At 48.3% G+C, this 16,516-nt stretch overlaps 1 protein-coding gene across 2 annotated transcripts in view; it reads right to left on the minus strand.

Annotated features, from left to right (window-relative positions):
- Window positions 1-16,516, minus strand: part of LOC147678785 (very-long-chain 3-oxoacyl-CoA reductase-like) — a 73,751-nt gene that overhangs the window by 31,883 nt on the left and 25,352 nt on the right. For both annotated transcript variants that reach the window (XM_086946239.1, XM_086946240.1), the window contains 3 exons: window positions 12,001-12,068; window positions 9,710-9,754; window positions 8,979-9,013 (listed from right to left, as the gene is read on the minus strand). In XM_086946239.1, coding sequence (XP_086802365.1) covers window positions 8,979-9,013; window positions 9,710-9,754; window positions 12,001-12,068 — 148 coding nt within the window. The remainder of the gene's footprint in view (window positions 1-8,978; window positions 9,014-9,709; window positions 9,755-12,000; window positions 12,069-16,516) is intronic.

Consider the following 16,516-nt stretch of genomic DNA (forward strand, 5'->3'; position numbering starts at 1 on the left):
TGCCGAGTCCCCCAAGGATCATCACTCAGCCCAACCCTCTTCAACATCTACATGGCCCCCCTCGCCGCCATTGTCAGTCAGCACAGACTCAGCATAGTATCCTACGCCGACGACACCCAGCTCATCCTCTCCCTCACCAAGGAACCCCCAGCGCCAGACTCAACTTCCAGGAAGGAATGCAGGACATCGCATCCTGGATGAGCAGCAGCTGCCTGAAGCCCAACTCAGAGGAGACAGAAGTCCTTGTACTCGGACCCTCCCCCTCGGCATTGAACAACACCTGGTGGCCCTCCGCCCTCGGAAGCCCCCTGACCCCCATGGACCACCCCAGAAACCTTGGCATCGTACTCGACTCTTCCCTCTCCATGAGCAAGAAGGTAAATGCTGTCACATCCAGCTGATTCAACAGCCTCCGCATCCTCCGAAAGTCCTTCAAATGGATCCCCCCCGAGTCAAAGAAGACAGTCATCCACGCACTCTTTACCAGCAGATTGGACTACAGAAACGCCCTCTATGCCGGCATCAACAAGTCTCTACTTTGCAAACTCCAGATGATAAAGAATACCGCAGTCAGTCTCGTCCTCAGCATCCCCCGACATGAGCACATCAGTCAACACCTACAGACCCTCACTGGCTTCGCCTTGAGAAGAGAATCACCTTCAAGATACTCACCCACGCCTACAAATGCCCCCACAACACAGGACCACAATACCTCAAAGAGAGAATCACCTTCCACATACCCAAAAGAAACCTCTGCTCCACCGACCTCGCCCTCTTCGAAACCCCGCGCATCCACAGAGCTAGAACAGGGGGAAGAGCCTTCTCCTATATCGCGGCCAAGACCTGGCACGAGCTCCCTATCGACATCAGATGCGCCCCCTCCCATAGCACCTTCAGGAAGACCCTCAAGACCTGGCTCTTCGACTATTCAGAGCTGCGGACCCCCAGACCCCCAACCCTCAGCGCCTTGAGAGCCTCAAGGGTAAGTAGTGCGCTTAAAACTCCCTGATTGATTGATTGATTGATTGATTGATTGATTGATTGATTGGTTGATTGTCTGCCAGGGAAAACCAGGACTAAGGGAAGCTTCGAGTCATCCAAGTCCTAGGGTCTTTGCTTAAGAAAATAATAAACTGGAAGTAATATTTTTTTTAAATCTACTATTTCTGGGAACTGACCCATGATGTACAAAGGAGTCCAAGGCACCCCTTTATTAGTGGGGTGAATGAGCAATTAAAAAAATAAAATAAATACATGAGGGTCATGCAGGATATACTGGTCCTTTGACCCTCGCGTTTCGGCCCTGCTCTAACGGCTGCAGAATGTCCGGGGCATTCGTCAGGGTGGGCTCACTTTACGAAAACTCCCCTGTGACGCCCTGTGAATAACTTTTCACTGTGGCACGCACATATACCAAGGCATGCAAAGGCAGTAAATACTGCTACTCCATTGGTACCTAGAGGTAGAGATGCACAAAAAAGGTACAAGTTTGTGTACAGTGCATAAACGGGTTCACGTGGTCACAAAAAAACACAACAGTGTCTGTTTATCAACTCGCATACAAAAGTTATACCAGTCCTGCAATGCTAACCACAATGCAGTCTGCATCCTCTGCTACGCTTGTACTGTTACACGGGCGCAGCCAGACAAATGGATTGCTTAGCATTGAGACCCAGGGAGGAACACGTGCACCATCACATTTTTGTAGCGGTGTTCTATGAACAATCGGGCAGTCATACAAATAAAACGGTGAGCCTTGCAGTGTGGTTGACATGCATGGTAAAGTGGCATGCAGTGGTCTTTGTAACGTACCCTAAAGTGGGTATTTTCATACTACCCGGGAGGGAGGTTTGGCCCAATTGGTCAGTAAACCGAGGCGAACAACTTCTCAACACACAAAACAGAAAAAACACACACATTTGTGTAAATACAAATGAGAATCAGGCTCTTAGCTCAGGAAAAAGCTTCAGTGGGTCAGAAACCGGAGCAGCGCAGCGAATGCTGCTCGGCAGGGGTGGTTCCTCCTAAAGGGTGGAGGAGCATCGCCCCACCTGCTGCGAGCACAGCAGGTAAATACAAATAAATAAAACGACATGGCAAAACCATTTTACTTTGCCGGGCACACTGTGTACAGTGTGAGTGTGAGGGCAGGAAGTGGGCTGATTCCTGCGATTGCAGCATGACTCCTGCCCCTCCCAGTGCGCATGTCAGATTGGCCGACATTGTCTTGTGAGAGGGGATCCTGACATGCACACTGTAGAACAAGGAATCCCAGGCCTGTGAAACAGCGGGGGGATTGCTGGCACAGCACCTAGAGCCTCAAAATGAGCGCTGGGTTAGCCTGCTCCAACCAATCCTCAAAACAGCATGAGAGCAGCTCCAGGATTGGTTGGATTTGCATCCCGCTAGGCAGGAAGGAAGTCCTTTTCCTGATCATCGCACCAGGATCCCGCCAGGAGAGGAGAGACACACCGGACCGGGTGCATCAATTATGGTGAGGTTTAGGGCATCGCTCCCCACCATATTTTCATGTTGCCAGCTGCCACTGCTGTTCGGGTCGAAAGTCCCATCATTACGCATGTCTTCAAGGGTCCCTAACCACCAATGCACCTACTTGGCTCCACTCAAGCCTGGTTTTTGTTACAACTGAGTGCGACTTCGGTAGGAGTTTTTATCTCCCATGTTGAGCTCAACTGGACCAGGTTAGCAATTGTGAAAGTGAGCGGGTAACGCTGCATGCGTCAGCATCATGTTGCCTAGGGCTGATGGGAAATGTAGTCCTCATTCCCCAACGTACTACTGACTTCTGCAACGGCACACCAAAATTCCAGCAGAGCGAATAACTTTTATTCCCTTAAGCAAATGTGATTTACAGACGGTATAGGGAATGACCCTGTGATTTTTTTTTAATTAAAAAAGAAAGGAAATTCCACAGCGAATTGTTTTTTTTTATATATAAGCATTTAACTCATATGTACCTGAACAGGTAGGCTTTTATAAGATGGCAGTCATTGCCACTCCCACAGAGGTTTTTATAAGGGGATGAGTCAAATTCGGGGCTCGATGGTTTGGGGGCTGAGTGCCCCCTTGTGCAGTATTGAGAGGGGAAAATATCTCAGTACGCTCTCATGTTAAAAAAAAAGAGTTCTGCGGAAAATCATTCCAGTTGCGGAGTGTTTGGGGCAAACTCAGGTGTTGAATGCTGCTCTTAAGACAATAAAGCGTAGTATAACTGACGAACATCATGTGCGGTATATGCATGGAATAGGGCTTCGTGATTGCCTTAAGCTCAGTTTATTCCATGGGATGTTATCATCAAGTAAACACAAGGGGATGATGGACGGAGCGCTGAAACTTTTCAGACACTCACCCCCAGTCACAGATCTGGGTTGAATCTATCATCATTCTTTAGCCCACTCTGCCACCCCAGTTCAGACACAGCCATATGCAAATCAGTCTGACCCTGTGCCTCATGGGAACAGTCCAGCCCGAACTGTCAAGCCATGCCTTCCCTAGACCGGAAACAAGCATCCTGGGACCGCTTTTGGGGTAACACCCCTCTCCAGCCAGGCTAGATTGAATCCAGTGGCAAAGTGAGCAAGGAACCCACGTCTGGGGATACCCTGTCAATTTAGGGCGAACAAAACAAACACAAGGATGCCACAGCCGGCCCACCCCTCCAGACACACCAGCCAGCCCAGTATCTCCACCTGGACGTCAATCAAAACTGAAGACACTACCTCAACCATGAAAGGCATCCACTCAGGGGCCACCACAGACCCCTGCACCCCTCACATCTACCAAAGACCCACTATCGCACCCGAACTACAACGCACTATCAACACCACCCTCGAATCGGGCACCTTCCCAGATGACTGGAAACGCGCAGAAGTCAGGCCCCTGCTCAAGAAGCCCACAGATGATCCCACCGACCTCAAGAACTACTGGCCCATCGCGCTCCTCCCCTTCGCAGCCAAAGTTGCAGAGAAAACAGTCAACAGGGAACTGACACAATTAATCGAAGACAATGCCATCCTCGACCCGTCCCAATCCGGATTCCGAAGCAACTACAGCACAGAGACCACCATACTCCCTGCCACAGATGACACCTGTACCCTACTGGACTAAGTCCACTCAGCAGCCCTGCTCGACCTATCAGCGGCCTTTGACACCATCTCTCACCGCACACTCGTTGCCAGATTACACTACGCCGGCATACAAGGAACAGCCCTAGACTGGATCCGATCAATCCTCACTGGAAGAAGCCAAAGGATCAGACTGCCACCCTTCCTCTCCGACCCAACGGAAATCACCTGCAGAGTTCCACAGGGTTCATCGCTGAGCCCGACCCTCGTCAACATCTACATAGCCCCCCTCGCAACCATTGTCCGAAAATATGGCCTCAACATCATTTCCTACGGCGATGACACCCAGCTCATCCTCTCCCTCACCAAAGACCCCGCCACCGCCAGACTCCACTTCCAGAAAAGAATGTGAGATGTCGCAGTCTGGATGACCAACAGCTGCCTGAAGCTCAACGCCGAGAAGACAGAAATCCTCGTCCTCTGAACCACCCCTTCAGCATGGGACAACACCTGTTGACCGACAGCCCTCGTAAGCCCACCGGCCCCATCGAACTAAGCCAAGAACCTCGGCATCGTACTTGACTCATCACTCACCATGAACCGAAAGATCAACACCATCACCTCCAGCTGCTTCAACACCCTCTGCATCCTCCGCAAGACCTTCAATTGGATCCCCCCGGAGTCAAGGAAGACAGTCACCCACGCACTCATCACCAGCAGACTGGACTATAGAAATGCACTATATGCCGGCATAAACAAGTCCCTACTCCGAAAGCTCCAGACGATACAGAATACAGCCACCCGACTCGTCCTCGGCATCCCCCGGCACAAACACATCAGCCAACACCTTCAAAGGCTTCACTGTCTCCCGTAGAGAAAAGAGTCACCTTCAAAATGCTCACCCTTGCCTACAAATGCCTACACAACACCGGACCCAAATACCTCAACGACAGAATCTACTTCCATGTACCTTAAAGAAACCTCTGATCTTCCAACCTTGCACTGGCCGAAACCCCGCGCCTCCTCAGAGCCAGAACAGGCAGAAGATCTTTCTCCCACACTGCGGCCAAAACCTGGAATGAGCTCCTGGCAGACATCCAACTCGCCCACTCCCTGAACTCCTTCAGGAAGACCCTCAAGACCTAGCTCTTTGGCTAACGGATCTGCGACCACCACCCCCCCCCCCAAGGCCTTGAGACACTCATGGGTGAGTAGCGCCCTTAATAAATGCTGCTTGATTGTTGTGGAGAAGTGTGGCTCAGGGGTTAGAGGCGGTAGACCCGGAAGCTGAGATCGGTCCTGGACCAGGGTTCAATTCCCCGCCTCGGCGGGTCTTGGGCTCAAAAATTCCACGGACTCGATAATTTTCGCTCCGGTGCCTTCTCGACTCACGGGTTCACACTCTGCGACTCTGGGCAATAGCTTGCTTAATCTCCACAACGGCCCCTCGCGGCGGGATGCCTGGCTTTCACCTTGTGGATACCCTGCCGGGGTTATCTCACAGGGGAATACCAGGACGGGTTCCCTAAGCAAGCGCCGGGAAACCCACTGCGGGTAGCTGTGCGCTATATAAGCTCAAATACATTTACATTTACATTTGATTGAAGGACATGATGGACGGAGCGCTGAAACTTTTCAGACACTCACCCCCAGTCACTGATCTGGTTTGAATCCATCATCATTCTTTTGCTCACTCTGCCTCCTCAGTTCAGACCCATCTTTATGCAAATCAGTCTTGACCCTGTGCCTCACGGGATCAGTCCAGCCCAAACTGCCAAGCCATGTCTTCTCTGAATCATAAACAAGCATCTTGGGGCTGGTTTCGGGGTAATACCCTTCATTAGCCAGGCTAGCTTGAATCCAGTGGCAAAGTGAGCAAGGGACCCTCGTCTGGGCATACCCTGCCAACTTAGGGCGAACAAAGCAAACACAAGGAGATGATGGACGGAGCCCTGAAACTTTTCAGACACTCACCCCAGTCACAAAAAGGGTGTAACCCGCTTTGATCCAGTAGCCCCCTTTTCTTACAAGTCAGTATTGATAGCAGGTCACCTGTCAAGCACCCCAAACTTTAAACATTCATTGCAAAGTGCAGTGACAGGTACGTGTAAAAAGAGAGCTGTCACCATGCACATGGGATAGTGGTGAAAGCACGGTACATGACTTTCCACATATCAACTTATTTTATTCTTTTTCAAATAAAGAACACCCTGGAACCCTCAGCTAGCTCTTCCTCCGCCCTCTCTGCTTTAATTTCCATAAGGAGAATTCACTTGATCCAGACTCAATAAATCTACTGGATCACATGGCGGGTGCAGGTCCAACACAGATCATTGACGGGTCCTCACACAAAGCTGGATGGCCTTTTCACGGATAATCAAGAGCTCCACTGGGTATCCTCACTCCCTCTGACCTGGTCTGACCACAAAGCCATTCTGTTTGAGATATATGGGCTACCTGAGGTAGAAAGAATTCACCCACAATGAGGGAATACTACTCGGAGTGCTATTGACGCTGAGCAGCTCAACGCCTCCCTTGTCCAATCAACTCCACTGGTCTCCTCTGATTTGGACACAGCCATTGGTTGCTACCATCATTGGCTGGACCTGTCGTTAACCCAGCCAGCAAAAAAAAATCTCTTAATCATAAAATGTATCCCTCCAAACCCTGGTTCAACGACGTTCTCAGGAACAAAAAGCCGGACTGTAGGGGGTCTGGACGCAGGCGGAGATCTCAGCTTAAACCAGCAAAGACCTTTACTCAAGCGATCCGCAGACTTACAAAAAGATCATTTTAATTGCGAAAAAGAACTATTTTGCAACAATAATAGAAGGAGCAGTGAACCCTTCCAAGGAACTATTCACAACAGTTAAAACACTATCAAAACTTCCTGATCCTAAAAACCCAAATATTAAACAATTCTGTAACAAACTAACACTTCCTTTTCAGGATAAAGTTAAGTCTGTCTATAAACGCAAGTAAAACGGCTGACTCCGATTCTGGATCTCCAAAAGACACACACAACATCAGTGCTGTATCCCACTTTGGACCGCTGACCACCAGCAAAGAATACTGATGCAGATCAAATCAGGTTCACCACAGGACCCTTGATTGGCCAGAACAATTCTCTTAGCCCCAGCGGTGATAGCCACACGCCTCACGGCCTTCTTTAGCAATCTCTTCAAAGTAGGTTCTTTTCCGAAAGATTGGAAGGTAGGGTCTATTCTGCCATTATTTAAAAAAAAGGCTAATTTAGACACTGGTGACTCCAACAACTATCGTCCAATAACTCGATTACCATGTCCTGCCAACTGGTTGAGAAAATCGCAATAATGAATTGACCATCTCTTTAGAAAAAAACAAGAGTGTATTCTACACAGTTCGGTTTTTGAAGTCACCACAGTACCAAATTGGCACTGATTACAGCCACGGATGAAATTTGGAAAATGATAGATAGTGCGAGAAATGCGGCCCTGGTCCTTCTAGCTCTATCCACCGCCTTTGATACGGTCAACCATGCTCTTCTCATTGATCGCCTTGAATCAATTGGGGAGAGGAGTTGGCCTAACGGCTAAGTCAGTCAATCTCGAATCTGGGGAACTGGGTTCGAGTCTCTGCAACGACGCTGAACATCCTGTGATTCTGGGCAAATCACTTAATCTCTCCATGCCTGCCAAAAATGAATATGTCCTCATGTAACGCAACTGATGCTATGTAAAGCGTTCTGATACCCGATACCTTCGGGTCAAGTTTGCGCTTTATAAAACTCCGTAAAATAAAAATTGGGCTCAAAGGTCTCGCACTCAAGTTCCTGACTTCTTTTCTGACCGACCGCATTCAAACAGTCTCTTCAGGTGATTTCACTTCACCAGCATTTTCATTACCCTGTGGAGTCCCTCAGGGTTCATCCCTGAGCCCCACCTTGTTCAATCTTTATGTTACTCCACTTGCAGCCTTAATTAAAACTTTGGTTTTTCCTGGTTTCATATGCGGATGACACGCAAATCGCTGTCGCCATAACCAATGATCCTGGATCCACGGCTGTTTATCGATAACTGAACGAGCAACAACTGCTTGAAATTAAACACCTCTAAAACAGAGGTTCTACTCTTTGGCAACAACCCTTCTTGCTGGTCAAACAAGTGGTGGCCCCAGGAACTGGGGAGTCTGCCTACCCCCAGGGAAAAGGCAAACAACCTTGGGGGGATTATTGATACGGTTATCTTTTAAAGGACAAATACATCATATCACTTTTTTGTATTTCCTAATTTTGAAAACCTTAAGGAAAGTATTACCTTTCATTCCATCTATCCTGCATAAGAGGGTAGTCACAACTCTGATTTTGTAAAAACAGACTATGGCAATGCACTTTTATCAACATTTAAAAACTTTTTCTAAATGAGTTACAAACACTACAGAACGCCCCAGCTAGGCTACTGCTGGGCATCCAAAACATACCTCTGTTTCTCAAGCACTCCTCCAACAGCACTGGCTCCCCATTGATAAACGTACACAGTTTAAGGCCCTCTGCATTGCCTCAGGGCACAGCATGCTGTCGGCCCGGATTACTTTATACGGCATTTTCATCGATATATCCCAGCGCGCTCACTGCGCTCATCCACAAGAGGAAACCTGGTAATCCCCAGATTTAAGAAAGTCAACTGGGAGGGGAGAGGCTTCATCCTATGCACATCAAGACTATGGAATTCTTTTCCAACAGAACTAAAATTCAAAAGAAACATACTAGAGTTTAGGAAAGATCTAAAAACTTGTTTTTTTTACAAATAATTCTGCCCTTTTCTGGATCTTCTCAGCCTGTCGGTTTCTGCTTAGCGCCTACATCCCCCCGGGTGATTGTTCATTTCAAGGCACCCTTCCAGGTCTGCGGCTTACCTTTCCAGCATCCCGGGGAGCACAATCTGCGTCATCTGAAAAGCAGAGCAGAGAGGTTAGTAATACACTGAGTAGGGTGGGGTGAGGTTAGTAATAGCTGAGTAGGGTGGGGTGGAGGGTGCTAAGTTCACAGTTTGGGTCTTGGGGACTAGAGAAGGAAGACACACATCCTGTCTCCTGTAAGCCGGGGTGTCCACTGTAGGCCCAGGAGGGCCGAGTACACCCCAGATATTCAACAGATGCACAAGAAGTACAATGACGTACATGGATCTACAAGGAACTCATTTACTCATTTACAGAGTCCCTGAGGATTTGGAGGAGACCTCCAAGGAGCCTGGATCTGGTGCCTTCCTGGCACTCGCCGTGGTGTATGATGGGCTGATTGCTACAGCCTTGGGTCAGGCTCTGCATTGGCCTTCTACAGGAGCAGAGGCTGCCATAGGCACAGGTGATGGATAGAATACACTAGGTTTTGGAAGACACCTTCCTTGGTGGGACACAGGCTCCCTACCATCCTATGGAGAGGAGGCTCACAAATGGGCGGTATACAGGTAGGCGTTACTGCGAACATTATGCATTGCATTCCTAACCCAGAGACCTGGTCCTTGGTTTCAGTCTTCTATAGGCCATATGAAGGAGAAGTTCTCACACATTCAATGTGCGTTGAGTACATAGGCCAGTACCACGCACCCTAAGGTTGCGTGAGGTGAACCCTCACCGGAGGTACTTACCTTGAACATCGACAGGATGTTGCAATTGATGACATCTGGAATCTTCTGCAAAAAAAACAAAGATAAAGAACTTTACCCTTGTGTGTGAGGGAGCACCCTGGGACCCTGAGGGGTATCAGTACAGTCCTGGGACTCATGGCCATTGCGTGCCAGATTAATATGCCACATTGGAAAGACGACAGCTCCATCACCTCTCAGCGCCAGCAGAGGTACGTCAATGGGACCGTCTTGTCCCAGCAGGGGCTTGGGGCGAGGTGTGCCCCCTGAACTGGGCATTCCTCCCAAGCAAACCAGCCTATCCCTTCCACAAGGCTCTCATGATTCATGTTGTCGCTGCCTCCCTCCAGGTACCTCAACTTCCTAACGCTTGACCTGTCCTCCTTCTACGGAGCCTGCAGGAGCCCACCTCCATGCTTGGTCTGGTGTGGGGTGGTCCACTGCCCTTGTGATGAGACTTGTACGTTAGACGTACCACCCATAAATATACAAGCATGAGTGTAGGAGAGATGGGCACAGGCAGACTGAGAAGGGAGAGTCTTACCTCATTTATTACTAACGTTGGGTGTTTCAGGAGATCTCTAGCGCTCATATAGGAATACACTCATTTGTAAATCCTCAATGTAATTCCCTTGGGTGCTTGCAAACCAAACGGGAGAAGAGAACACCCCACTTCTCTCTATACAATCCTAAGATTGAGCAATATTTCAAGTAATGTTCACAGCACACCACTTATCACAATCTGTAACATAAGACAATCCATTGGGCTCCTGATGAATCCTTCTTTCTTTTAATTTATTCTCTCAACTCCAATCCCTTATGCCAACGTGTTTCGCCGCGGTTAAGGTAACCCACCGGCTTCCTCAGGGCTCAACTATGCGTCTTGATACTTCCTTGGGAATTCGTAGATATTCAGCAAAGTACGGTGGCAGAAATAGTAAACCTTCACCGCATGCTCCAACTTGTGCTTGCAGATACTGACTGACACTATTTTGGAAATGATGAAAACTCCAAAGTTCCTTAACTTGAAGTGAACTGTGAATTCCCAAGGATGTATCAAGATGCATAGTTGAGCCCTGAGGAAGCCTTAACCGCGGTGAAACGCTTTGGCATAAGGGATTGGAGTTGAGAGAATAAATGAAAAGAAAGAAGGATTCATCAAGAGCCCAATGGATTTTCTTATGTTTTGTGAAAATTATTGTTTGTTACAGATTGTGATGAGTGGTGTGCTGTGAACATTACTTGACGTCTTACCTCATTTAGTTGCTACTATCCATAGTACACATTCTACAGTGTACGGTAGTCACTACACGCAGATTAATGAGTAACTACTATAGGTTGAAAGGTTGTGTGTGGATCCTCTTCATCGATGCCAGAGTGATGCTGAAGGCTGATCCTCTACAGAGGCACCTGAGTGGGAGAACTTTGACAGGTAAGAAGGACCTCTCTTGATATAGTCTATGGAGGGATCAAACATATAATCAGCTTAGATGTCACGCGTACACCATTTAAAGGTGTATAATGCAACTACTACTACCTTTAAACTTCTTGCAAACTCCTTTCCAGAAGGGAAGGAAAGAGTTTTGATTCTTCAGTGAAACCTGTATTTAACGTAAGACAAAGGATATTATCATAATCTTAAATAAGATGGTTTTGTGGACAGGGCCTGCAGTCAGTCCCGCGATAACTGGGACCTTCCCAGGAGGTTGGTTTCTAGTTAATTAGGAACAGAGTAGGCACGCACCATTACTTGGGGTGTAGGGAACACCCATTCGAGGACTTACCGCGACTCTTAGCCCTATAGTCATTTCAATCCCTCAACCACCTTCTTCTGAGGACGCGATCACACGTGTGTAGATGAGGTCATGGCCCACCCCCTACAGCTGAAAGCGTTTACAGCTCTCTGGCCTCCATATCGCCCCCTACTGTATGATATCACCCACTACCACCTCACATGGAGGGGTCCGACCTGGTCAGCACACGCAGCATATAGGGAGTGGGTGGGTTGTGCATAACAAACCTTCTAAAACAAGAATGTCTTCTAAACACTGCGGAACACACTATGCATTCACCTGCAGCTTACCCCCAAACCTATACATGCAGGTCATTGCTCAGCTACTCCTCGAACACCTCACTCCCCGACCACTACAGTTTGAGGTCTAAGGGTGAATGGCCATCATTGTGCCCAACAGATTGCCACCACCAACACAGCGGGACTGGTGTAGGTTGCTAGCCCCCCAGCACCCCACTTTTTCATACCACCCCTTCTCCCACCCGACGGCCCCCTGACCAACCTCTTCGATGTCCTCCGGGTCCAGGAAACGAAAGATTTTTGGCCCAGGAAGCATCCCGACGTTGTTCACTGTAATGGGGGAAAAACATGATGTCAGTTGTGGAAAGTACAATTATTCCACAGAAGCTTCACTCTTTAGGTCTTGCTATTGACAGCTGTTGTGCCTGGGCGACCTCGTGTTACCAATACTTTAAAAAAGAGCATAAAAGAAGCATGAAGTAGAAGTGGCACAAAGAGAGTAGGTGTTGGTTCAGCCCTCTTCAGCCATTGGCTTTCAGGTGGTTTTCATGTTTTGTCATTGGTTGGTTGGGCTGTCTTTCCAGCCCATAGCATTTCGTTGAAGGTTACATTGTCCCACCACTGTTTCACCAGGTGGGAGGCCACAAGGCTTCAAGTAGTCCTCATTTCCATCGCTGCTCCTGGGTGCCCCCTTCCTATTCCCTCTTCCTTTCTTTTTCCAAGCTCCTCTCTCCCCCATCACAGCAGCATCATCCATCTCATCTCCAGAGGGCTGCCCACAGGGATGGTGTGGTGGTGGGTGTGCGGACGGTTGGGGGTCTAGGAGGGCCGCACTGACAGTGCACCTCCTTAGGGCCTGTTTGCCTCTGCACTTGTGTCTTTACTGTGGCACAGAGGCAAAGCGATTCCCTCCTTTGCCTGTGACCACGCCCCCATGCAAATGAGGGAACAAGATAGCGCAGGTGCTACATGTGCGTCAGCAGCATCAGTATTACAGAAGGGGCCCCACAAGCATCTGCTGCTGCTTATGTCATACCAAGGGGCCCGGTGAGAGCACACGCCCCAAGGGCTGTGTTACTGAAAGAGTCCTGGCAAGCAATGCTCATGATCAAAATTCATGCAAAATCAGTTTTCTTTGCCATTGTTTCGTCTCACTGTCACTATGAGACATTCAAGGGTGTCTGCTCTGGTCTTAATACTCTGGTATCCGGAGATTGAACAGGCGGTGGTGGACACAACTGGGGCAACTAGCAACGGTCTAAAGACACTGCAGCATTCTAAAGCAAGGGCTTGTCTGACTCGAGGGACCTCTAGTGACTGCCTAAGGTACTGCAGCCTGCTACAGCAAGGGCTAGTCCGACTCAAAAGACCTCTAGAAATGACATAAGGTACTGCAGCCTGCTTCAAAAAGGACTTGTGTTTCCCTCAAGCACCTCTAATGATGGCCTAAGGTACTGCAGCCTGCTTCAGAAAGGACTTGTGTTTCACTCAAGCACCTCTAGTGATGGCCTAAGGTACTGCAGCCTGCTTCAGAAAGGACTTGTGTTTCACTCAAGCGCCTCTAGTGATGGCCTAAGGTACTACAGCCTGCTTTAGAAAGGACCTGTGTTTCACTCAAGCACCTCTAGTGATGGCCTTAGGTACTACAGCCTACTGCCTCAAGAACCCATGCCTCATCTGAGGGTCCTCTAGTTACGGCTGAAGGTACTATGGCCTTCATATAAAAAGTGCAGCTTTTCACAAGTCTGAATGCTACATTTGACTGGGAGTTGTTTGTGTTTTTTCTGTTTATTGAAATCTCATGTCTTTGGCAGCTGCAGAATACGAGAGCCGTAATTAGTGTGACTAAGTGTGAAAAATAAACTCGCATTGCTGAAGCCAATAGATCTGGCTTGCATTTTCAGTTACATGCCCGACCTATTGAAAGCGCTTTCTTAGAAAAGGGAGTCCTATTGTATTTGTCAATTTTTATTTTATTTTCGTTAGTTACCAGAGTCAAAATAAAGAGCTTATCTTGATTAAAATGATGATATAGGCTCCATCATTGAACCTATGCAGGTCGGCAAGAAAGACTAAAACAATGCAAAAGTTAAAATCTACTGGGGTCATTTCCAATCAGAGAAGCCACAGTCAGCAGGGGGCGGGATTATATCGCTAGGTTTCCATCTGTGGATGGCGCAGATCCTGGTCTGTGGTCACCATTGTTCTCTGGGGTGGAACCATTTCATGCGAGCAAACCAGTGTCAAAAGCAGCATCGGATATTTGTGAAAGCAAGAATTTATTTTATTGAACCACCAGGGCCGTATTACACATTATCACTCTTTGCGCCTGCACACCATGCAAAAGGTGCGCCTGGCGCAAACGGTGATAATGCGCCCCATGATGGTATATGTGCTGCCCCTAGGGCAGCTGCAAACTCGGCTGCAGAGGGCTGCTGTCAGAAGGCACACTGACAGTGCGCCACTTTTTAAATGTGGGCTTCTTTGACTCTGCGCCCACGTCTGTAATATGGCGCAGGAGCAGAGTCAAAGGAATTCCCTCATTTGCATAGGGCTCTCCCCATGCATATGAGGGAACACCCTCTGTTGATAGTGCTGGCGCTTTAAGTGCGCTAGTACAATCCGTATTATAGAAGGGGACGCACAAGCATCTGCGTCCCCTTCTATAACACCAAAGTGCCCCGGGGGTGCGCAAAGTAGGCGCAAATGCCTGTTGCACCATCCATAATACAGCCCCAGATATCCATAATGATATGTACACCTATTATCGCTAATAATATGACATTAATAATACATCTACATAAACTAATAAACCTGGTGTTTGAGGTACTTTTGATCCAGACAATAACAGTGTAAGATGGAGGGGATGGTGAAAGGGTGCCCTGGCTTATTGACTGAACTACAGAACCATCCCTAGCGCCTTGAGACCCTAACAGAAGGTTAGCCGCGCTCTACAAGAGCCCTGATTGATTGAACATGAATGAAGTGAGCAGACACTACCATGAAAAGGCATGAAGTGAGCAGACATGACCATGAAGAAGCATGAAGTGAGCAGACATGACCATGAAGATGCATGAAGTGAGCAGACATGACCATAAAGAAGCATGAAGTGAGCATACATGACCATAAAGAAGCATGAAGTGAGCATACATGACCATAAAGAAGCATGAAGTGAGCAGACATGACCATAAAGAAGCATGAAGTGAGCAGACATGACCATGAAGAAGCATGAAGTGAGCAGACATGACCATAAAGAAATATGAAGTGAGCAGACATGACCATAAAGAAGCATGAAGTGAGCAGACATGACCATGAAGAAGCATGAAGTGAGCGGACATGACCATGAAGAATGTAAATTTAAATGTGTTTGTATTTATATAGCGCACTTCTACCCTGAGGTCTCGTAGAGCTGTATTCATACCGCTGTGGAACCCTTCCTGGCTTTCCTGTGAAATGTCCACTCCTGGGCACCCCCAAGGTAAAGCCAGGCATCCAAGCGCTGCTGGGGCCGTTGTGGAGATTAAGTAAGCTATTGCCCAGAGTGGGACCCGTGATTAGACGAGGCACCGAGGCGAGAACTATCAGGTCCGGGGAAATTGAGTCCAAGAGCTGCCGAGGCGGGGATTGAACCCTGGTCCCCGGCTAGACCTTTGCATCAGGATCTGCCGCTCTAACCATTGAGCCACGCTTCTCCACATGAAGTGAGCAGACATGACCATAAAGGAGCATGAAGTGAGCAGACATGGCATCGAAGATGCAGGAAGTGAGCAGACACTACCATGAAAAGGCATGAAGTGAGCAGACATGACCATGAAGGAGCATGAAGTGGGCAGACATGACCATAAAGGAGCATGAAGTGAGCAGACATGTCCATGAAGATGCAGGAAGTGAGCTGACATGACCATGAAGGAGCATGAAGTGAGCAGACATGACCACGAAGATGCAGGAAGTGAGCAGACACTACCATGAAAAGGCATGAAGTGAGCAGACATGACCATGAAGATGCAGGAAGTGAGCAGACATGACCATGAAGATGCATGGAGTGAGCAGACATGACCATGAAGATGCAGGAAGTGAGCAGACATGACCATGAAGATGCATGGAGTGAGCAGACATGACCATGAAGATGCAGGAAGTGAGCAGACATGACCATGAAGATGCATGGAGTGAGCAGACATGACCATGAAGATGCATATAGTGAGCAGACATGACCATGAAGATGCATGGAGTGAGCAGACATGTCCATGAAGATGCATGGAGTGAGCAGACAAAACCATGAAGATGCAGGACGTGAGCAGACATGACAGTGAAGATGCATGGAGTGAGGAAGCATGACCATGAAGATGCACGGAGAGAGCAGACACTACCATGAAAAGACACGAAGTGAGCTGACATGACCATAAAGAAGCATGAAGTGAGCAGACATGACCATGAAGATGCATGAAGTGAGCAGATACGACTGTGAAGATGCATGACGTGAGCAGATACGACTGTGAAGATGCATGAAGTGAATGGACATGGCCATGAAGGAGCATGAAGTGAGCATACATGACCATAAAGATGCATGGAGTGAGCCCTCTTTATGCAAGAATAAGTGAATGCATTCAGGGGCCCCATCACGCCCAATTACAAATGCAAATCCATAGAGATTGTCAGTATTTTATTGCTACCAAGAGCCAGGCATGGGCTGCACTGGGAGGAGACAGTTTGGGGTCAGGTGTAGAGTTTAAACTCAGCTGCAGAGGGATATGAAATATAACTCAACACTGCAGCTATTG

The sequence above is a fragment of the Lissotriton vulgaris genome, chromosome 12, assembly GCF_964263255.1.
Source record: "Lissotriton vulgaris chromosome 12, aLisVul1.2, whole genome shotgun sequence".
Taxonomy (NCBI): Eukaryota; Metazoa; Chordata; class Amphibia; order Caudata; family Salamandridae; genus Lissotriton; species Lissotriton vulgaris.